The sequence below is a fragment of the Hirundo rustica genome, chromosome 4 (genome assembly GCF_015227805.2).
Source record: "Hirundo rustica isolate bHirRus1 chromosome 4, bHirRus1.pri.v3, whole genome shotgun sequence".
Lineage (NCBI taxonomy): Eukaryota > Metazoa > Chordata > Aves > Passeriformes > Hirundinidae > Hirundo > Hirundo rustica.
The window spans coordinates 11,345,335-11,369,939 of NC_053453.1; the positions used below are offsets into that span (position 1 = coordinate 11,345,335).

The window sequence follows — 24,605 nt, forward strand, 5'->3', positions numbered from 1 at the left end:
AAAGCAACACAATCACGGGTTTTGTCCGTCCTTATGTGGAAAGAGGTGGAAAGCATGAGGCTTTTTGCCAGTTAAAGGAAAGGAAAATGACTGGACTAAAAACTAGCTAATGGACAGTAGAGGGAGACTATGCTGTATATAGAAAGAATAAAATAAATGAGCTGACTGTAAGGAGAATTTGTTATGTGTAGCAACTTTTCCCTGTTGGTAGACTATAGATACCTGTTACTAATTAGTAAATGCATTGAAATAATGGATATGAAAATTCTTTATGCTCTATGTGCTCTCATTGAGCCATTAGAGAGCTTTCAAAGGAGGGCTACGAGAATGGTGAAGGGTCTGGAGGGCCTTATAAAGTGCAGCAGCTGAGGTCACTTGGTTTGTTCAGCCGGGGAAGAGGTTGCTGGGGGTGATGCCTTGAGAAGGCTGACCTGGAAGAGACTGGACTGAGCTAAGAGAATACAGTTGGTATTTATCAAAGGGCCTTAAAGGATACACCTGGGGCAGTACAAGAGCCTGGCCAGGGCTACACTCAGGATGGTTCCAAAATAGTGACAAAATGGATGACCACTCACAAGGCTTCACACTTCTATAAGTTTTGGTCCTTTAGCATATTTGGGTTAATTGTCCAATTATAGCTTCAGGTCATGAAGTTCCATTCTCCTTGTTCTCTCCCCTCAGCCATCCATTGTTTGTTCTTTTTTGGGCCTGCAACTTGTAACAATTGTCCTTGGTCTCAAGCTGGAAAAGGATTTGTTTTGCCCACCTACCCTGTGAAGAGAGCTAAGACTCAGTACGCGGCTCAGAACTACACAAATAGGCAGCACAGAATCTGAAAAATATGAAAACTAAAACTTAAGGCATCAGGGGGGAAAACCCATTGCAGTCTGTAGCTTTCCTATAAGGGGAGGAGGAGGGGTAGACACTGATTTCACTCTTGTGACCAGGGACAAGACTCAAGGAAACTCAAGGAAAAGCTGAGTCAGGGACATTTAGACTGGATATCAGGAAAAAGGTTTTCTCCACAGAGGGTGGTTGAGCACTGGAACAGGCTTCCCAGGAAAGTAGTCACAGCACCAGGCCTGACAGAATTAAGAGGGTTTGGACAGTGCTCTTGGGCACATGGTGTGATTGGAGTGTCCTGCACAGGGCCAGCAGTGGGACTTGATGACCTTTATGGATCCCTTCCAACTCAGCACATTCTATGATTCTGTCATTAATGTACATTACCAGGATAAAAATACAGCAAGCTTCTGACTTGGTATAGCATTGTGTTCCTCAGAAGAAGAAAGGGAACAGACAAACCAACATTTTCATCAGTAGAACTCTACTACAGAGGTAGAAGGAGCATGTATGTTTGCTTTAAGGAACTGCCAGAGTTAGTAGCATTATCTGTTATTCTGGTTATTAGTAGGTAAAAATAACATTTGGTGGTGTCAATTATGCATTAAATCCTATATTTAATTTAAAATGTTGTGACTATCACATGAAGTGTAAACAAATGTTAAGAATAAAGTTTGTGCCTGTGACTTTATAATTAATAATGACATGGCCAACTGTAGCTTCTGGCATATACAAGGCTGAAAATAGCAGTAACTATTAAAACATAAGTATGTTTGCTGAAAAGGGGAAAAATATGCTTATTCTAGAAAAAGAATAATTTTATTAACTTTGTCCAAGCAAGCAGAGAAGAGCTAGGATGACCTCAGGGATAGTTGAAACTCGTTTCCTTCTTACCTTACTCCCAAATTTAATTTTTCCACACATATTGAATGGTCTGACAAAAAGCATGCTGAATTATGTAGCACTTTTATTTTACTTGTAACAAAAACCTGTGGCACATGTGGGGGACCGGGGGAGGGATGATGGGTAGATCACTAACACACTGTGAGAGTAGTAAATACTGCAGTAGGTAATTGAATAGGAAATAAATATCTATTTTGTAACAGATGGAGTTAATGCAAATAGCCCTGATGCTCTACAGAGAAGCCATTGCACTCCTCAAGTTCCTTTGATGTTACAGCTTACTTCCTTTTCTGGAAATGCTCTGGTTTACACTGCAGTTCTGACAATGCTCATCATTCACTTCCACTAACTGTATGTTATATAAAGCAAATAAATCAATCAGAGGTGCAGGCTGGATAGAAGGGCTGTTGTAAGGGCTTCTTGCTTTTGGGATTATATTCTTGAACAATGTCTTACAAAAAAGTGCAATTACACGTCTGTAAAAATACTACATTATTTACTAGAATCCAAGCAAAAGGAACAACTCTCTGATCATTTGAGTTTTCACATTGCACAGACTTCTCAGGGTTAAGTAGGAATGTAATGCTGTGGGGATGCTGTTAAATTGCCTCTTTGTTTACAAGTCACTTTGGTTAATGGCATGAAGAGACTCCATTTGCCTTCACAAAAAAACGGAAAGATAAAAAGACAACAAAAACCTATTTGTCTAACAACATCTCCCTGAACAGTAGTAAAGATTGTACTAGATTATTAAATAATAGATGAAAAACAAACATTTTTAAAGTGTACATCACAATGAGTAGGAAAAAAGTCACGCTAGGCAACATCTTTTATTGCTTTATTTGAGGCTCATGTGAATTGTGCCTTTAAACACTAAAGCCTTCCAGCAGCAAATGATCTCAAGTTCCAGGTTGTCACAGGTATATCCAAGTGTCTTAGATTTCATGACAGCATTTTCATTCATTCACCTCAAACTAACCTCTAAAATTCAGATGTGATCTCACTTACCAAAACTGCCATCAGAAGAGTGTGGCTCATTTACTGGGGGAGAGGAAGTGATTTCATAAGGGGAAAGATAATTGTCCACAGACAGGATTATTTATTTGTTAATCATTAATGGTTCAGTTAACATTTTGTAAAGCACAGTGGAAGGAATTTCTTCTGCATCAAGGACTACAAAGACAAAAAAAAAAAAAAAAAAAAAAAATCATCTACCAGATTCACTGAATGATTCAGAGGATAGTTTTATTTTAGAGCATGTCTTGGTCTCTTTCTTCCTTTCATTCCCTTTTTGACATTGGTGCATGACCTTATGTTTACCTATTTTAGCATTCACAGACTGAGCAAGAGCACCTCTTCTTGCAACATAGTACTTACCAGTGTTTTTCAGGAAGAGCTGCTTAAGTGCATTTCTTGGGCTGTTTCCAGTCTCCCTTACATATGAATATGAATTTTCAAATACAGGTGCACACTATACAAATAGGACTCCATCTCTTACATTTGGTTTCACTGAGAACATATGCTAATGAGAACATGCAATAATTAAGACTGTATGTAAATTGGAATGCCGTCAAAAAACTCTCCAGTTTTGCTCCTTCTTTCCTGCTTTAAATATGGCTGGTAAGTGTGGTATATTTTGGCATGCTTAAATAAATCATAGTCATCATTTATTTTTAGCTTTTCCCTCTCCCAGGGCTGAGGAAAGGCTGTGATTCCCCACAGCCTTCAGACCTTGCCTTACCAACAACTCTCTAACCACATACTCGAGACCTAAGTTTGTGTTGTCCTCACAAAGTCAGCAGATGCTGGTTGTGTCAGATCCCAAGCAATCAGTGTTTGCTCTGTTGGTCCAGTGCAATGCTGAAGCAAAGAAAAAAGGACCCAGATTCTAGGTGCATGTGCTATCATGTGCAGTCAGCCTGAAATGTGGCCCTCACCCAGCTCCAACCCATACGTTATTACATCATAGACTGTCCTGTACAGTTGGCTACACATTTTAATACCTTCTTATAAAAGGCAGAATTGGTTTTCTGTCTTTCTCCAGCCTTCTCTCCACACAATGGCAGCAGAACTCTGAAAGGGCTCCAAGGACAGCAGGACATGAAACCTAAAGCTATTTGACTCTATACTGTTCAAAAGCATATATGGTTTCTTTTGCTTATACTACTGTTATTTGTATTTATATGCTGTTACTTGTTTTCTTAGTGGAGAAATGTCTAGAATAAATGCAAACCACTGTAAAACATCTTTAAAGGATCATCTCTTTTTACTTGTGCTGATGAATTTTAGGAGAATGTGGCCACATAAGGTTTAACAAATCACTTTCCAGTACATCTTGCAGACATTCAGTCTCTGACTACCTCAACACCTACTTCTTAAAACAGCATAGTCAGCATAGCTTTGTGGACCTGTTGCAGTATCTTTTCTAGTTGTTAAAGGTTTTTTTTTCTTTATGAAAGTACCATAAAAGACTAAAAAACAGCAATAAAATACTCCTTTGCCAAGGACTCTCCTTTTCACTGTAAAAACCAGCTATTAAGTTTTTTAATACAGCTGGTGCAATTTCAGGTGATACCTAAAGAGTACAGCTACGAGTATATTGCTATGGACTTCACTGGGATCAGTTTTTATTCCTAGTAGTTTTTAAGGCAGGAAAGTTTTTTGATTGCAGGAATAACATTTATCCCAACATCTTGTTTACCTGAAGAACCATGATATATTTAGTTGTTCCTGATTGCTCCACCAGTTCACCATCAGAAAGCAGGATATTTTAGCTATGCCTGGATACACCGTGATTATATTTTGTACTGGAAGATACTAAAAGTTCTAAAATATCCTCCTACCTGCTCAAGATTAATTTCATATCTTGCAGTAACTACAGAAACTTTTATAAGTTAGTTTGACACTTCTGTGAGTATATTACATCATCAGAGCATCTGTCCATAATACTGAAATGTTTTGGTTGTCTGGATATTTCTGCTACTTGAATTAAGCAGCAATTAGGATTAAGGATTTGAGGGATTTTGGTTGGTTGGTTGGTTGGTTGGTTGGTTGGTTGGTTGGTTGGTTTGTGTTGGGGTTTTTTGTGGGGGTTTTTGTTGTTTTTTTGGGGTTGTGGGGGGTTTTTTTGTTTGTTTGGTTGGTTGGGGTTTTTTGGTGGGAATTTTTGGGGGTTTGTTGTTGTTTTCTCACGTACTGTATAATGTTCACTTCTGGTAGGATTTTTCTTTGGGAAACAAGCCATCTTGTATCAGCATGATATACTGTGTAGACAATTCTGATCCATTAGGGGTCTTGTGAATATCCTTATAATTGTAATTCATTTTCTTTGTTTATATGTTGGATGTGATCCATCAGTTTTGGTCAGCATAAAAAAATCAGATTTCTAATGCACTTTGGATTTCATCACGACGTACAATAGGACAGGCAGCTGAAAGAAACTGAGAGGAATCTTTTCCCCTGAGATCACTTCCTTGCCTCATGACAAGTTAATTCAGAACATGAAGATGGTAGAACTGGAAAGAATTTGTGGAATGATGAATTCTTTTTTTTGTTTTTTTTCTCTCCTGTCTATTGATGTTGTAAAGACATTATCAATCTATACTAGTGGTGTGCTATCCCTTGCTCTCACTTGCTGTGAGATCTGTGCTGACATCCAGGTCAAACTGCCGGCTTAACTCCTCTTGTCTTTCCTCACTTTCTTATTCCTGGTCCTTCCCCCAAAGATCTCTGCTGCTGTGCTCTGCAGAATTAATCTTCCACCACATTTCCTCTGATATTTGTAGTGTGTTATAACTTTTCTCCTTTGTATTTACTGAACTAGAAGAATCAGCTCACCTGCCTTGCCATATAGCATTTCGTATCTAACGTAAACCAGTTACCAAGACTCCCTCTGTGGTCAATGGAGGGAGATAATTACCTCTAGAGGCTGATTCATCCTGTCCATATATAAGGGAAGAATTAATTTGCCAAAATATAGCTGCTTCTGCCAGTAAATATGTCTCCAGATATCCAAAACTATGTCTGCAGTAGCAGATAATTTGTGTCAGGAGTACACTCTTGAAGGAAATCTTCTGGTTGTCCTCACGTGCTGTGATTTGGGTCACGTTTCAGTGTACCCACGTTGGATTCCTTTCAGATGAAATAGAAAAGAAAGTTGATCTCTGGGAGTGCACTTGGTTTTCTACAACATCTGGACCCTGAACGCCATCCATGAGACCGGATTTGAGTTAAAACCAGTCAGAGCTCCTTCTGATCTAAACCATTTCCATATCTAAATTAGCGATATCAGAATACTGCAGAGTGAAATTCTTGGTGCTGATGACCCAGCAGCCACAGCTTCTAGGTCTTTTCAGCTGCCATGGGCTGCAGGACTGTGAATGTAGTGCAGTAGGTGAGCTCCTGCTGTGCATCTTTGGTTTAAATTCAAGTGAAAAGCTTACAAGCTTGGAGAATGCTGAGTGTGAAAAAGAAGATAACTGAGAGAGAGATTCATTGAAAAGTGGCCTCCTGATCTTAGCCAAAGCACCACTCTAGAGGCACAGTAACAGCCCAAGACACCGTAACAGATATGACACAGAATTTGTCAAAACCAGGACCCCTCTAGAGTGACAGTCAGAGGCCATTTGGGAGGTGACATACCAGCATTATGTCACTTAAGAACATATGTTTAAGTGGTTCTGCTGGATGATGGGTAAGGTAAATTATTCTGTAGCGGTGTCTCTCCCTTCAAGAGAGACCAATCCTATGCAATTAGCTATGTAATTTCTGTAGTCACATGAGATGAAGCCCATTCTTTGTCAGACATTAAGCTGCCTCAGTCAAAGAGAATTACTTCAACAACAGAAATTACCATAGGAGACTTTAGGTATTTATATATTCCCCAAAAAGTCTTGCGTAAGCATCTTCTGCTCCTTCGAATGCCTAGAGGCAGCGCCACTGTCTCTGGGCTGAGTGCTTATCTCCTGCCCAAAGCCAAAGATTCACAGGAGAGGAACTCCCAAACCCAGGTCCCTGAAGGACTATGAACTCTGAGCACATTGTGAAATGCAAGGCAAGCTGGCAGTCACAGCTGCTGCCATGCAAACCACTGACAGAGGACAACTTCTTTTTTAATCTGTTCCTACATGTATGCAAGAAGTTTAGGTAGCATCCCACATGGATGGATTGCAAAACTGATGGTTTAATGCTCTGCTTTGCTATCCAAGTCCCTCCACACACAAATTACTTGAAGATCATTATTGTGCCACTTGACAAACTCTGCAGAGGCGCAATGCTTCAGCATAAAGAAAAAGGAGGGAGGAGTTAGTGCTGTTGAAATTAGGGGGCCTACAGAGCATTGTGGTTTTCTTCTCGTATGCTCCCCGTTGCTCAAGCTGTTAGATCAAGAACCAGCTTAAATGTAATGTGTTCACAATAAAAACCCAAACAAACCCCTATGTGCTGCCCCCAAACACACTGAAACAGCACACTGCTAAATGCCCATTTTAAAAGGCTTGCAAGATGCACAATTTAGACTAGGTTTGCTGTGCTTTTAAAGGACATTAAGGCTATTCCTGTCAGTAAGTACTTTCTATATTTCCTTCGAAAACATTTCAAGAGACTGCCTGAAGGCTTTGTTAGTACAAGAAACTTTATCTGTCAAAGTGCTTTAAACTGACACAAATCCATTATATTCAAATCTTAAGTAAAATTATATACTAACAAATAGTTATAATGAAAAGATAAAACTTGGTTAGATAAGAAAGGCCACACACCTAGTGCTTTTTATAAGATATCGAGTAGCATCCATTGTGGTTCCCAGAAAGCCTCTGCTCCTTGTACCCAGCTCCAGAGCTATTATCAGGGAATAGTAACACTCAAACAGTCTCTGTGAAGTCTTAAAAGCAGAGCTATCAAGAAAATCTGGAGAAGAACATGAGGCTGAGTCAAGACTTCTGGGAAGTATTCTGTGCTTCCTTTCACTCTATTTAAACCAGTTCAAGAATATTTTTTCCACAAATGTTCAAAATTGTGTGCAATTAATACCAGATGACTCAGATTATAATAAACTGTTTCTGCTAGGTGCAAATACTTGACAAAGAGAGAGGATTTAAGTTAGTTCAGTAATAATTATTTTATTGACTTTTGGCTAAAATATTAAGCTCCACTGCTTTACTGAATGGCCTTAAAAAAAAAAAAAAAAAAAAAAAAAAAAACACTGCAATACGCTTCAGGCCTATACGCAGTTTCTATTTTGTGCATAGGAAACAAATTCAGATTAATTTTAAAAAGTTACGATCTTTCCATGCTCCACCTGCTTGAAGCAAGTCCAAAGCAATCCTCTGTTAAGGAAACTTTGCTTTCAAAGTTTCAAAAATAAGGATTTTACTGTTGATTTTTTTCGAGAGATTTTAAGACATGCATTGTTGATTTGCCAGCACTTATCTCAGTAGTCCTAGCTAGTAATAAAAATCATTAAAATTAGGTAAAGATGGGCTTTGTAGACATGTTTTTGATGATAATGTTTTGATTATTGCCATGTGATGAAGCATTGGTCAGTGTAAAATGTTGCTGGAGCCACAGTTCTATTTCTCAAGGATGCTTTTGTTGCATCACTTCACTCTTATTCTCTCGCTGACAACTCCAAATGCCTGTTTGAGCATTTATTCCACAACTGCTCCTGCTATTCATTCATAACTAATCTGTAAATCCCCAACCTCTTTTCCTTCTTGTCTGTCTATAAGACTTCCCAAATGGGACATGATTACACCTAGTGGTAAGGTAGGCAGGTTGTGCACCCTACAAGGTTTTTATTGCTTAAGAAGCATTCAGTCTGCACAGCCTATGCAGCAGATATGTGCTAATATTACTTTTGCCATTAGTGTTAATTTGACCAATTTACTGTTCCTTCTGTCTCCTCTCCCATAGTTGAAGCTTTCCTATCAAGGCTTCCTTTGAATTATATTAAAGACAGTTTAGGAGATAAAGGTTGTCTCCCATTAGCTTTTACAGATTGCAGTCCTTTGCAGAGCTGAAGAGGGAATAGCTGACACAAGGGGAACTGGAAGAATACCCTGCCAAGTAAACCTCCCATGCAGGACAGAAATAGACATGCGTAAAAACCACAATGCTGTACTCCAGGGCTACTCATTTCCCTCCTACTGAGAGCAATGTGACAGTAGCCATGTTTATTCTCCATGAAGGAGTGTTTGTGTGTTGTGTACCTGGTTGCTAAAACGATCCAAGCAAACAGCACTAGGGAGAACATAAGAGGACATTGATGGTGCTGTGGAGGTGTTAAGTCAGGTGGGGTTGATTCTGCCTTCTTTTAAGTCCTGCCTTCAGAGCAGGAAAGGATTTTTTTACCCACTAGAGCACTTGTCTAGAAGCCTTTAAATTCCCATTGCAAGAGTTGTTTAGTCCCTCTGCATTGTATGCTTAGTATAGATTATGAAGTGGAAGGGCAAGAGAAAAGTCACAGTTACAGGCAAGGAAAAGAGGGATGAATTTCAAAAGGTTCTTTGCTCCTGCAATTATTTGTTATAGACAAAAGTTCTTGTGGATGAGTTTTGATTTTACTAAGTAGCTGAACAGGTTTGACAGATATCACCCAGAAGAGGAGATTGAGTGCTGTAAGTGCTGATCTAAATGAAATATCATCTCCATTCTGTGAAATTTCACTGCAGACTGCAGGATCACTCTTCCGTTGAAGAGCTGTTTATTTTTTAGGGTTTTTTTGGTTTTGTTTAATATGGCCATCTTGCACAAAACTGGGACATCAGTCCTGCTGGCTTTGTGGAAGCTGTGTTTACGCTAAAGGGAAGCGTAACTGCTGAAACTTATCAGTTTCAGCAAAAGACTCTAAGGTTGTAATTCAACTAATTTACATTTTTAATTATTGATATTGAATTGGGCTTGTTTTCAGCTTGGCACCTGTCTTTGCAGATACTTAAAACTCCTTCTAAAAATATTATAGGGGGATTTTCAGGGCTCATGATTTGGCCTAGTCTGATAGGTGGACATTGGCCAGCTGACTTGCAACAGAGCTGGCTTTTAGTACTGCTGCTGTCACTGGCTTGTTTTGTGGCTCTGGGCAGTAGTTTCATCACCCTGTGACTCCATTTTCTTGTCTCTAAAACAGGGGTGGTTATTTTTACTTCCTTTGTTAAATGCTTTAAGATTTGCTTTATACCACAGCAAACGTTGCTAATAGTAGTCATATATGGCACTTTTAAAACCATAGGAAACTATCTGTGATTCTAATTTAGTCCCTGCTGTCAGTGGGGCCCCCAAAATAATTCAGAATTAAGAGCTGGGAGAGAGTGGCTGTTGTCCATACTTGCCCACACTCCAGAGATGCAACTGCAGCTTCCCACAGGTATGTCCAAGCTCGCTCTGATCTCTGGCACTGCTAACAGGATATCCTTTGTGGTGTGGAGCTCAGCATATGCTGCTGGATGCACCCAAGTCGCTCAGTGCATGGATGCTGGGGTGATGAGCCCACGCTGAGCTCCATCCTGCAGCACTGTTGGAGCATCTCCCCCGGTTAGTTTAAAGCTAGCTCAAGTATGTCTGCACAAGCTGTGGTTGGGCTGTGACTGCAGCATAAAAATGCACCCTACAGGAGACCACAGGCATCCAGAGCTTCTGAGAAAGTGTCTTAGTTACACTTGCAATCAAGTACAGGCTGCTGGCATAATTTCAAATTCACCTTAGCTTTGGCTCATCATTCTTCATACTCTACAAATATAGCTCAGCTCTCAGAGGGAAGGGTTTGTTTATCATCTTCGCCTGTCATAAATGGTGTTCTAGACTAGATAATGTTTTTAAGAAAAAATAATTTAAATGCCTCAATTTTCATTTTAGTTGCCATTTTATCCATACATAACTCTGATCTACCTTCTTTCCCATTCAAAATGTGGAGGAAGCTTTAACATGGTGACAGTTATGCTGAGAAGTAGGCACTGTCACTGTTTTGAGAGAGAGGGAGAAATAGAGGCAGTGGAAAATTCATCTGCTGTGGAAGACAAGGTGGGAGAAGGAATTGGTTCTATTTATTTATTTTTCCCTAGGGGAACCAGTGGTGTTGTGATCACGTGGACTGTATCAGTAACTAACAAACATTTCATCCTAATCCATTTTTTTTGCCAGATCCCCTGGTTTTGTACACCTTATATCAATGTTTGTAAGAGAAGTTGTAAGCACACTTTAAAATGACACAGCAAATTAATAATAAACTAAATAATTCAGTATTGTATGGAATGGGCTTCCTCTAGGACGTGTCAGATAAATAAAACATGGGTTCGAAATGTCTCTGAATGATGGTATTGTAGGAAAGGCATTTCAAAAAATCAAGGAGTAATGATCACATAATTTTCTGGTTTATAGTCTTCTTTAATATATTTGCAATATTTGGCCCCCAATTTAATTGCTTATGGGTAAGGTGTACATTGAAAGGATCCAGCTTTAAGTCTCATTAGCTGTGCTAAGTGTCAATTCATTTGGCAAAAAAATCTCCCAGAAAACAATTTGTGCCAGTTCAATGCTCTTTGATGGCTGATTTCTCAAAGATCTATTCTGAGCATAGAAAGGAGCCACATGATTCATTCTGCTTGTGCATATCTATTTTATCTCTATAGAAGGATTATATATGGCGAGATAAAGGTTTGTTAAACAAAGTATCATTAATCACCCTGTCCGGAAATGTAGACTTCGCAGGAGCATGCTGTAATTTGCATCACTTTTGCTATGCCTTGTCACTGCTGCTGGAGAGAAATAACAAACCTGTATTTATGAAAAGGACAGGTTTGAGATGAAAATAATTCTATCCGAAACCGTGAGAATGGTACAGAATCCTGTCGCCTGCACTCGATCAACGGGAGAACACTGTATTTGTAATAAATTCCTTTTGCTCTGGATGAGTTCTGCATTTTCAATGAGGTTAACTTGGCAACATTCTAGTTGATTTTAATAAAAATAGCTGCTTTGAGGACAGGGAGCTGAGGTTGCCAAATTTACAACTGCCTTGCACAATTACTCTTACACCTCCTTCAGGGCTACTTAGAACCAGTAAGCAAATTAAGTGTATCGATTGCAATTTTGTTGGACTAACCCTTTTTTCTTAAGGAATAAACTTGATTCCTTTCAGTATGTGTCTGCTCAGAGTGATCTCTTTCCTTTTCAGCCATAACACAAAGACAACATCATGGCTGGATCCACGACTTGCGAAAAAGGCTAAACCTCCAGAAGAGTGCAAAGAAAATGGTAGGTGATTAAGTTTTCCTTGCTGCTCAGAGGGGATTTTCCTTTGTGTGTGTGTGTCTTTCAGTTCTTACAAAAATGAGGCATTTGGGGAAATGATGAAAGGTGTTTAATTGCTGCTTTGGTTAGAAGCCATAAGTGATACCAGTTCTCAGTGTGCCATGTGTTTCTGCTTTTTATTCCCCTTTCTGATGCTATCCAAAGCTGAGGATCACAAGTGTGTTTTCTGCCTGTTTTGTGTGTGACTCCGGGACTGACCCTCTCCCTCATCTCCTACAGAGAACTTTGGTCTGCAGAACAGAATCCTTTTCAGATTCTGAGCTTTTAATCTACAGCCGATTCAATGCATAAGGGAAACTAGCAGCACCGTGGGAATATGAATATTGTTTGATTTGTATTTAAAGGTACAGTGCTATGCTATTTAGTAGCCAATTTAAACAAAACAGTGTCTGATAAAACAGGGTGTGGGAGGGAGAAAAGAGATCAGTGTCTGTCAGAGTTCAAGGCTGGATTCGGGGGGTACTACATTGCTAATGCTTTAAAATTTAAAAGCATACATACTGCTGAGGATGCTAACAGGAGCTGTAGCTGCTGTGCAGGAGAGATTATTATATTGACAGATTCAGAGATCTGAAATAATACAAACCATATCAGTATAATTTCTAATTTTTCTCTGGTAAAGTTTATCAGTTATCAAAAACATTTAATAAAGTCAAGGCAAGAATGTGTTGTAATCGATCTATTTCTGATAAGGGGTTTTTTTCATTTTTTTATACTTCCATGTCAGTTCGATTAGTCAGTTGTTATGATTTCCAAAAACTGCTACTTATTTTATTGTTGTGAGCTACAGAGCATTAAATGCATGCATGCTATGTGCATTAATTCAAAGCATTTTAAAATATTTTAAACATATTCGTAAGTTTTCATGTACTGCATCTGATTTATTTTAAATTGTCCAAAATACATTCATTTGGTTAAAGTAAATACTATTAAAAGAAATGACACTCAGGGCTGATTAAGAGGTCACTGTGGAGTCGCTGTCTGTATGAATTGCAGGGTCAGGGGTTTGGTAAAAAATGTTTCTGGGTTGGATTTTTTTGTAAATGGCTTTTTTTCGATAGATTGCTATATTCCAAAAATCGCTTCCTTATTTCAGCAGCAATTCTGACGTTCTCTTCTGACATCAGAAATTACATGTCTGAATGATTTTGTGATGCTTATTCTAACACGGACAACATGAGCTCACAGACTAAATTCTACAGTGATTACAATAAAGGTCTGATACTGAAACAAAACAAGGGCACAGGAGCTTTGCTTTCTAAATCTCTCACATTACTTGTATGAACCTATATCTTAGCCTGCTCCTTAGAAAATACTAATGGAAAAAGCAGGAAAAAAATTCCACCAATATCTGTGGAGTAACATTTCACAGAGTTACTTGGAGTCTATATGCATTGCTTTTTTTTTTTTTTTTTTTTTTTTTTTTTTTTTTTTTTTTTTTTTTCCTGCTAACTGTTGTATAGTGAGATCAGAACAGCATTGAGATATTTAAAAAAAAAGAAAAAAAAAAAAAAAAAAAACCTAAGTATCTGAAACACTTGGAAATTAAGATCAGTGCATTAAAAAATATTTTATAGTTATTTGACTACTGTATTACTGAATCACTATAGTATGCTGGGTCATGTTCTTTTAAGGTTGTTCAGCTCATTAATGCAAAGTGCTTGGAGTGATGCAGAAAAGACTTTAGGGAGAAATTTTCTATTCTTACAGTGATTGTTCTTCCAACATCCTCTCTTTTCTAAGGTTCTTCTGTTTTTCAAAATTGTCATTCATGGTTTGTTGGGGGTTTTTTGTTGTTTTTTTTTTTTAATCCAATACCTGCAGAGGGAAAAGTTTTTTTGAAATCACTTATATGCCTTAAAATGACTGTACCTTGCCATGGATGTCCAACAGAAGGGACTTTGCTAGAGCACACAGGGATTTGAAATTTTTGTTTAAATTTAATCTAACTTCAAGAATTAATTTCAGCTATGGCTGAGTAGATTTTTTTATGGCAAACATATTTTCTGTTATGCTTTGTGATTTATTCTGGTTTATTTTACTTGGAGATAAAAAAGTTTAGAAAGACATCATTGTTTAGATAGGAAATTATACTTACCTTGATACTTTATCACTACATGCGCAACTCTTGCTTTTCACTCACATTCATTTCGTCACATCTGGAACTTGTATTGATTCTCTGAGATACATTATGACATCTTTATCATCTACCAGATTCTGCTATCAGGTTTTCATTGTGAATAACCCAGCTTTTTTGTTCTCCTTTCGATGCAAATCCTGCCAAATTCTCCTTCTTCATTCTTCCACCAGCAAACAGTTTCCACACCAGACAATGCCCAAGCAGGGTATGATACCAGAGTCCTGATATTCTGGGCTGGTGATATTGAGGGCCTTCTCTGCTCCAGGCATTTCCTCTCTTCCACTTTCTGCTCTTCAATATTCCTTTGACAAATATGATTTCTTCATTATCTCTGGCTTCTGTAGCTGCAAATGCCAGTGCTTGCTCATTTTCTTTCACAAAATCTGAATCCACCTTCCAGCACTTCCCTCCTCTTGAAAGTTTTTCACATGCTTTTGCCATGAGATTGACAAGCTCTACCAAGTCAAGCTTTCTTCACCTGCATGCTGTGGATTCCTTCTGTTTTTCTTTAATGACACCTACTGCTCTAAATCCCTTTGTAGGTCAGGAGGTTTTAAGTGCTGATTTTTATTTCTATCTCTGTGTCGTGGAACTTCTGTGTGTATTTCAGCAAATTACTTTGACTTGTGCTCTGTCAGACCTACTTAGATGGCAGGACTTTGAAGCAAGAACTGACTCTTATTCTCTGTTTTTATGGTGCCAATCTGAGTTTCATAATAGCAATAAGTAGAATTAGCTGGCAGTTCTACAGTAACAGCTGCAATTTTTACACATTTCTAGTTTCCTCCAGAAAATCTTGACCTTAATAGAAATAATTGTGTTTTCCCTGCTGAAAATATAAATTAAATATTTTGGCTTTTTGAATTTAAATACTACTTTTAAATTATTTTTTTCCCACATCAAATTTGGTTAAACAATTATTATATGTAGAGTACTAGAGAAGTTATAGTTCTGACCCATTTGCATCTGTGAGCTAGATTCCCCCATTGCTAAATTTCCTTTAAAGTCATGTAACATAGCAGATTCCCAGGCTTTGCATGATTACAGGTATATTGTGTGAGTGGTCTTCTGACTGATTCTTTCTTCTGGAGAGAATATGGAAAAGAATGACAAGTCCCACAAGGCAGCATTGAAAGGCAGCTCAGCTGTAGTGACATGAAATATCACAGGCTTTATAAAGTTCATTTTTCATTAAGAAATGTCGCTATTAATTTTTTCAAATTCTTTAATTCTTTTTAGGGAACTTTTATTCTGGAGAAAAATCAACTATTTCTTCTGTGTCCAGTTTAGGGATTTAACAGCTCTTGAAATTTCCTGGGATCAGATATGTCAAGTTTCACTTATTTCCTCTAAAAATTTCACTGATTTCATTACTGATCCATCTCAAGCCATAATCTCTATCACTCTTAACCCTCCCTTTCTTTTTATGTCAACCTCCTTTCTCCTAGTTTTCAAATGCAAGTAGGCCTTCAGCTATAAATAAAACTTTGATTTCACCTAGCATTCATCCATCATCTGTCTTTCCAACTCCTCTACACCCACCAACTTGATTGCAAAATATAGATACTTATGTAGGGTGAGCCAAGTTGCCTTTATATTTCATTGACTGGGAATGTCAGCTCTGCATTGGCACTTAGAGGACACAGACACCTGATTCACCTGTGTAGATACCTGTATGCAGACAGACTGCTGCGTTCACTGTCTTCATGTTGAAGGGAACCCACCCATCCCATTTTGTTGGGTTGTGTTTTCCCCATTCCTGCAGTCACAGGCAGTACCTTTGATGCTCTCACTGCCCCGCACAGCTCTTCTGCAGAATTTGTCATTGCTTACCTGATTCCTTACTATGCTGCAGTAAGATGTACCAGCCTTCCGTATTTTTGTTTTATAGATGCATTTGGGCATAGGCACGCTGCCTTTATGGGTAAAGGATTACTTCTTGATTCCCTTAGACATATTTGTCACTGGAAGCCATGTAACAAACTTTTATCTTATACAGATACTGTTTGTGTTTTCTCATAACAGCAACTTGTAGAGGGTAAATACTTTCCCACAAATAGTTTTTTTATTTGATTGTCTTTACTTATAACTCCCTTTTGCAGATTATTAACCCCATTTTAAGTATTATTTTATCAGTTTTGCAATGGAGCTGGCATTACTTGTAATAATATTGATCACAATGATTTTTTTTTCTGTCATTCTTTGAGATATTGAACATGATTTTCTCAGCTTGAATTTTCAATTTTGGGTAAATTATACCATAACAAAATATCTTGAACTGTTATGACCTTTGGAAGGGCATTTCATGCTGGCAACACCATCTGGGCCTTCACTGACCAAAACCCACAATAATTATAATAAAAATAAGAAAAGGGTCACCTCATTAGATTTTCTTCCTGGGACAAGTTCAGAAGACACTTCTCTGGATAACCTGGTTCAGTGACACAGCTTACAAGAGTAATTCATCATCCTTGGATAAGTTTTAAGACAAAATAGCTGTCCTCATGTACATACCTTGGCTGTCTGTGCCCCAGGCAACACTCTGGTATCTCCCTGGGGGAGGTCTTGCATGCAGTCAAGTTTTCTTGGAGGACACTTATCAGTGTAAGAGATAAACCCTTTAAGCTGTGGTGGACTACTAAATATTACTTTACCTTCAGAACCATTACAGTTTCTCATATTCTCAGCCATACAAATCCCTGTAGAGTGCTAACACTAATCTTAAATAGAGTTGGTAATTGCAAGGACAAGACGGAGTAAAAGTAGAGAAATAAAAATTCTATTTTCCTTGATTATTTAGTGAGCACTTGGCTCTCTTGCACTCACTGCTCCCACTGCTCACCCAGTGCATTTAAATGGGGAAATGTCAGGGACCCTGAGGCATCCCACTGCTGCCTGCTGTCTCAGCACACAGCCTGCAAGGATCCCTGTCTTTGGATGTATTGGCAACTCACAGGAACCTTTCCAGCAACGTGAGGATTTTAAAGGTTGCTAAATACAGGTTGAGGAAGCAACTAGCTTGTCCCATGGTCATTCATAAGAAAAACCACAGGCTTTCATTCTAATTTCTTCATGATGATATGAAAAAATCACTTCAAATTTCTGAGTTTTATGAAAGAGGGTCCTGTAAACACACCTTTCATGTGCCTGTGAAGCTTATTTGCTAGTAAAGTGCACTGAGATTCACAGCTGAAAAGGTTCATAGAGATATGAAATATAATTTTTGCTAATGGCCCTTTATGCATAAAGTATTACAACATGTATAACAAATGCCCCCTGTAAGGAACACAGCATGTTCATCAGTGGTGTAAGATACGGTGAATAATGCATTTTCTAACAGCGAGAAAGGTTCACTATTATTTTGTAAGACTCTTTCAGATTATATTTTAATTTCAGAATAAAATAAACACATTGACCAATGACATACCCCAAAACAGAGCCAGCACACTGGGAGCTAAAATGATCATACAGTTCAAACTGCACTGCTACTGGAAGGTGGTCCAAGGCTACATGACCACGACAGAATGGCTATGGTAGCTTGAATTCCTGCTGGAGCTGCTGAAGCAACTCAAATCCAGTTTCCAAGAGCATCTCTTTTTCATTTTGCTGCCAAGTTAAATGGCTAAGCTTAAGTAGTTTTCAGCTAGAATGTGTAATGAAATTTAAAAAGGGAGGGAGAGAGATTTTGTAAACTCATCAGGAGGAACAGGACCAGAGTTTTAGCAATTCACATCTTTAATGAGCTATAAATTGGATTCCATTCACCACTGAAGCAAGTAGCAAAATTCTCATTGACAGCACGGGGTTGGTTTTTGCCACTAAAATGCAAACAATGTGTGGTGTGAGAATAGAGGTGGCCTGAAATATTCCTGCAAGGACCATTGAAAGAAGCGATCCTGTCTTTTCACACAGCGAAGAACTCACACCACAATATTATGCAAAGATCAAGGCCTTGATGTCAGTAAAGAACAAAAGATTGAAATTCCTTCTGAAATATGCATCTTGTTAAATCATAGGTAGAAATCAATGTACATCATTTTTAATCTTATTCTCCCTATAGTTTTAATCATTCAGTCTCTGACTTCTAAATGGCAATGAAGCATGATAGCTTTAACAATGCTAAATAGCTTGTGGGATTGTATTCATTGCAATATGTCCAGCTACCTTTGGCTTTATTATTTCTCCTCCCTCTGATTTTCCATAAAAGTTCTCATTTTTTCAGAGATAATTAATGAAAAAAGAATGTCAATCTACTCCTTTTAAAAAATTATTCTTCATAATCATCTCATTTTGAATTTCATCTAGAAAGTCAGCAATTTTATCAAATTTAGAAGCATTCTAAAAACCAGTTTGGTGTTCTTTGATGGAAATTTTGACTTGTTGCAAAGAGTGCTTGGCTATTTCCTGGCAATCATTTTGAAGTCCTTTGTTGCCAAATAAGAAATATGGTGACTTGCTAAAATCCCTAGTAACACTTGTTATTTTGCAGATAGCTTTAAAGTATTTGTCATTAATTCCAAACATTCCTTGACTGCTCTTCGTTTACAAGACTTTACAATTAAAGAGAGGATGTATCTAAAACTTTCTGTTTTATTAGCAGATGAACTTCACAAATACAGTTACCTCAGGGTTTTTCTCTTAATATTAAGTGAATTCCTTGTATTTATTATTTCCATTTCTTTTTATTTTTGCAGTATGCGTTAAAAAAGGTTTCAGTTATTTTCCTTTTGTGACGCCTGGTCTTTGATTCCAGCCTAAAATCCTCAAAGTGAGTGCTGGAGTCCCTGTTAAATAGAACTGGGAAATCCTGTCTGAGTACAGATATCCTGTATTTAAGATTTGACAGATAATGCAGCACTTTAAAAAGCCTCTGTCTTTCATGACTAATACCCTCGAAGACCCAGTGGCAGATAATCACTGTTTGTGGGACAGGGGAGAAAAACGTGGTAACATTTCAAGTTTTTTGAGAAGTGTATCTTCCTGAGTGGGAGGAAGGCACTTAGTGTGTGGATGGGGGATATTGCAGAGCTGTTGGGAAGGGAGAAACTGCATTTGCAGAATTCATAGCAGAAGGCTTCGGAATAGAATAAGTGCCTATAAAAGGTAGAAAGTATAAAAAGCAGAGATGTGGAGAATGTGTTGCTGGCTGTATAAAAAGATATATGGATTTGTGATGTCTTTAAGGATTAGAATTATTTCAGCATAGAAACATGAAGAGGGAAAAGTATTTCTGGATATGAGGAAATTGTGAGACCTGATAAAAAGACTGATAAGGCAAACAGGCAGGATTTTGGAATCCTGACAAGAAATGTTAGAATTTGTTTCCATTAAACATCAAACCTTTTTATGTAATTACATTCTACAGAATACAGTCTAATGTTTCATCAAAATAATAATTTCTGATTACACATTTTGGTGAAGCATTGGTTTTTGTCTATGCAACTGTAAAAATTAAAAGGCCATTGAAATGCAGAATGATTCCAGCTGAATGTAGTCACTTGCTATAAACACAAATGAGCCTTACTTGGATATCAATATGTGCATATTTCTGTAGCCATGCAGGCCAGATTCTGGTAACTCCTGAGACTGGGAGGCTACCCAGTTATCTTCCCGTACAATGATGAAGCACCCCGCTCTTCTGTTGGATCCCCTTCCTTCTGGAGGGGAAAAGATTCATATAAGGGAAAAAAATTATATTTTGCTATCAAAATTATTAACAATTGCTCAAAGTAGCAATTTTGTCTAAGTTTTATCTAGTCTAGACAACATCTCACTACTGATAACCTACATTTTTCCTATACTGTCACTGCAGTGATAATATTGCTCTGCTTCACTCTGGAGGTAACAGAAGCTACAACTTCTTTTGTCTGCATACTTACATGTACTGGACATTGGACTTTGTTTAGGTGTACATTTGCTCAAATAAGCTGAAAAAAATTGAGAAATGTTTTAATTATAGTAATTTTATTTAATATTTCAGCTTTTGCATCACACATGAATTGCTCTGTCCAAAAGTTTTGTTGTTTTGGAAGGAGTGAGCAAAGGTTAAAGGAGAGTTGGATTTATATTTTTAAAATACATTTTCCTCTTTCAATCCCAGCTGGATTTCTCTTATCTATTTTCTTTTAAGTAGTCTGTGAGTTTTACTTTTTACAAAAAAAATCTTTGCCTAGAGAATTTATAGTTTACCTTCTCTATAGCAGAATACTTACTTGAGGGAGCAAGATTTTTCTCTAAAGAGGAATACAATTCTCACAATTTTCACTCCTTTAACAAAATTTCAGTCATTCCATTTCTCCAGTGACAGAAATAGAAACATTTGATCCACATCTGAAATTCCTGTTCAAAAAAGTGTCTGAAATAAATGTATTTCACTTTCATAATTCAGCATTCATTGTGGTCATGTGCAACTACCGAATCTGAACATGTCTGCCACGGCTCTCGCAGGATGGGCCTCATGCTTTTCATACTGTGGCTTTTGCTTGACCATCATCTTATCTTCAACACAGGGGGGTTTTTTTAGAAATTTTCACCCTTGGACAAAGGGTGGACAAAGGCAGCTTTAGCTATTTTGGGACTGTTATATTTTGTATACTCAGACCCTCATATTTTAAGGGTTTCTGTCTTCAAATGTTCCTCTACTTTCTTCCACTGGACTAGAGGACAATTTCTTTCAGCTATGGAAGTGGGAAAGGACTGCTGTCATTGGTGGTTTGGGAGGTAGATGTTTTGATAGACTTTTCAGTCTCATCATTGTTTATTCAGTGGGTTTAGTGGGGATAATTAGGCCGTTGCCAGTTGGAGCGCCATTAATATTCATTAAATTTGCAATTTTTTTATGGTGGTCCACTTTGTTCAAAGATACAGATATTTTCATATTTTCTACTACTCTTCAATTCTCTATGGTCACTTTCTGTGCTGTGCTATTTCTGCCTGGGCCTATTTGACTGTACTTAACTCCCCACCACTATTTGACTTGGTCTCTTCACAACTGAAGAATACACCTGTATTTGCAAGTTCTGCATTAATATACAAGATCATAAAATGTTGCTCTGATGAGTTAGTGAAAAATGGTATGGAAAAGACCTTAGAGTGTGTGTCTTCCAGACTATTAAACACATGACACATAATACCTGTTCACAACATAGGTGACTTTCAAAATTCATTGAACTTTCTGACCTTAGTCCCCTTCCTGTCTCTTTTTTTTCAAATTCTTGAAGGATTTTATCATCTTTAGTTTTGTCTCACTATCCTTTTGTTCTCAGGCTTCCCTCCACTGTCTGGTCTCATACTGTCACATTTAACAGATCTTGAGTAGTTTGGATTATTCATTGAACGCGGGTGTAAATTTTTGAAAAGTGAAATTGTAGTTTTGGACTTTTGTTGGTCTAGTGAAAAGATCATGGCAAGTATAATAGTATTGCTTGCTATACTGATCACTGGAATTTGCACAACAATTTTTGTTTATAAAATTCCTGGTTGTAACTAGAAGATATTTATTAACATGCAAATTTCTATTAATAAAATGAACAGGTAACGCTGGATAGAAAAATATAGTCTTAGATCTATTTCCGTAAATGATATTTCATTAAAATTCCATTATGCCCAGCTTAAATTCTATATTGTTTCAATAACTGAATCTATCACATGGTTTAAATAGTAGAATTTTGTCTAGTAAGGAGTAAAAGCAGATAATCTTTCCCCCCCTAATATTAATCCTGCAAGAAATACAGTTCTGAGGTTAAGGAACATTTACCTTTGTAAAGAACTGAAGAATTTTTTCTACCTACACTACCACTAGGTAGGCAAAAGCAGAATTAGAATAAATTGTTAAGGATAAAGAACATTAATAAACAAATTTTAATCTCTTACTTAAGCACAAGTAAGATTATAAGTGACACTACTACAAGAGAAGAAGGCAGAAAATCCTGTGTTGCTTTTTTAGATTAATTTTGAAAGAGCCCTACTGATTTATTTTTTGTTTAGAGAAGCCCAAACAAACTCTCAGTCAGTGAAAGGTGATAGGGGACTTCTTCAAAATCCACTGAACAGCTTCTGTTGAAGAGCATTGGATTAGGTGGAAAGATTATACATCTATAAAAAGGAGGATTTGCCTTTTTCTCAGTGTAAGCTTCCGTCATTGATTGACTTGAAGTTCCCTATTCAGATGAGGAGTGTGCTTTTTGAGATTTTGTTTATGCAACACCAAATATTGTAATTATGTCCTCATGAATATTCTTTCCAGAGAGAACAATATGCATTCTTGTGGCAGTGAAATCCCCATTTAAAATGTGTGTGCCAGCAGTGGTTATTCTGGATTGTTTGTGCCTTTGTGATGCACTTTCCTTCTCTCACTTCTAATTGTTTTTCAATGACTGTGGCAGCGGTCACTGACAATTAATGACTGATGGGCAAATTGCATGAGTGCTGGCTTTGTTCCCATGATTACTGGGACACTCACAAAACTAAAATTAACACCACCCTAATCCCCACACTTCTCTGCCAAACGTCATCTCTCAGATACTGAGCTGCTCATGTTTCCTTCATTTGTTTTTGAGGTTCAAAAAATGTAATAAATTTTCTCTCCTTGGAATAACTTTTAGAAATGACCAGATTGACAGAGAGCCCAGCTAGAATATTTAGTGTGTCAAGGTATTTTTTGTTGCATAGTTCTTAAACTAAGGAAGATTCTTATTCCTTTTCTGGGATAGTAAATGTGCCCCATTATTGGCACAGTAATTAAGTTAGACATTGTTGTTATAAATACAAAAGGCTTTGAAAAATCAGTAAGAAACCCTTTTAAATGTTTATCTGGCGGAAAGGCAGAGCTGATATTTATCTAATGTCCTTCTTTGCAAAATAAAACCTGTGTTCCCAGGAAGGTTAATTGTGCTTTATGTTCCTGTTGCATGTACCGTGTTACACAGAGGTAGTGAATTTGCACAAACTTCAGGGTGTATTCACTGTTGTTGGTGTGGTTCATTTAATACTTATACTTTGGGCAATACTGAGGGCATGCTCATCTCACCCTGTAGACCTAATCTACCATTCTAATCACCATAACTTCTGAGCTGCAGGTTCTATGTTTTGCTGCCCTGCCCTCCTTGTGTATGCAGATCTCCCACTGATGTTGCTGTAGGGAGCTATCTAAGATAAGAGTATTGATATTCATTAGTATCATGGGCAGCAGAGAGGAGATGTTTGAGCTGGGAATATTGCCCTTCAGCTTTTGCTGTTGTACATTGCCTTTCACATGACTGAGCGCCCAACAGCTGAGATTTCATAGAGACTTGAATTTGAGGTTGAAAAAATGCCATCATGGATTTGATCCTTCTGAGAGCTGAGCCACAGCTTTTATTTTTCAAACATTATTTGTAGCCAGATTCTAGTTCAGCTTTGCATGTATTCAGACACGCAGATTTTGCAACAGCAAGCCAAGCAAGATAAGCTTTAAACTGGTTGAAAGAATTTTGGATTTCTGCTTGGAATTTCTACTTCTGTGTCATGTATTTCCAACACTGTAAGTCTTTGAGTTTAATGCCAGAGATATAGTTTCTTCACTAACTTTAAACATTGCCTTTGGGAGTTGCTCATCAAAGGAGTTAAACGAAAAGGATAACTGTGATCAGGTGTTCCTAGGCTACTTAGTTCATACAGTGGGGATTTTTGTCATGCTGCAATGAGAGTCCCTGATGAGAGACGAAAAATACGTTGCTATCGTTAAAATTAAAATCATGTATGGCTACCTCAGCTTGAATTTTATAGAATGTTGTTTTCCACCGCCTTTAACATGGTTTTAAGTTGTATTTTTTCTGTGTAAAGTATTTAAATATAATATTGGGTGTTCTTTGGAAGATACAGGAAGTCAACTCCCTCAAACCTTCAGCACCAGAGTAATGCACTATTATTTATATATATAAATATATATATATTAATATATATATATATTTATAGTGTATAATATAAATAGATAGCCCTAATTCACTTAATAATGCCTAATTTTTTTAAAACAACTCAAATAGTTGCTAAAATAGAAAGGAGACTGTGTTTAATTTATCCAGGAATAAAAATTGCTTTCAAACAATGGGTGTGTCTAGTTTTTCTGGTCAAATATCACACCTAAGTTTAGACCAAAAAAGACTTCTACAGCTCATAATCCAGATATTTAACAAAACTTTTTATAGTACTATACTTTCCCAGTTCTGACCACAGTTCATGAAAAATACCAACATTCAACATGCTTGAAAGAGCTGCAATGTATAGATTCTGTAGCTGAAGGAAAGTTGAATCTTATGCTGAATAAAGATAAATTCCTACTTTACACGTAGTGAGGACAGCATAGTAAAAGAACAAAATCTGTTTTACTGGCTCAGAATAGCTCTCTGTCTAACGTGTATCCTGTGTCTAAGTACTGCTT

General features: G+C 37.5%; 1 protein-coding gene across 8 annotated transcripts in view; it reads left to right on the forward strand.

Moving 5' to 3' along the window:
* The window catches only part of MAGI2 (membrane associated guanylate kinase, WW and PDZ domain containing 2), a 713,954-nt gene that overhangs the window by 478,210 nt on the left and 211,139 nt on the right, over positions 1-24,605 (forward strand). For all 8 annotated transcript variants that reach the window (XM_040061343.2, XM_040061346.2, XM_040061344.2 and 5 more), the window contains one exon: positions 11,912-11,991. In XM_040061343.2, coding sequence (XP_039917277.1) covers positions 11,912-11,991 — 80 coding nt within the window. The remainder of the gene's footprint in view (positions 1-11,911; positions 11,992-24,605) is intronic.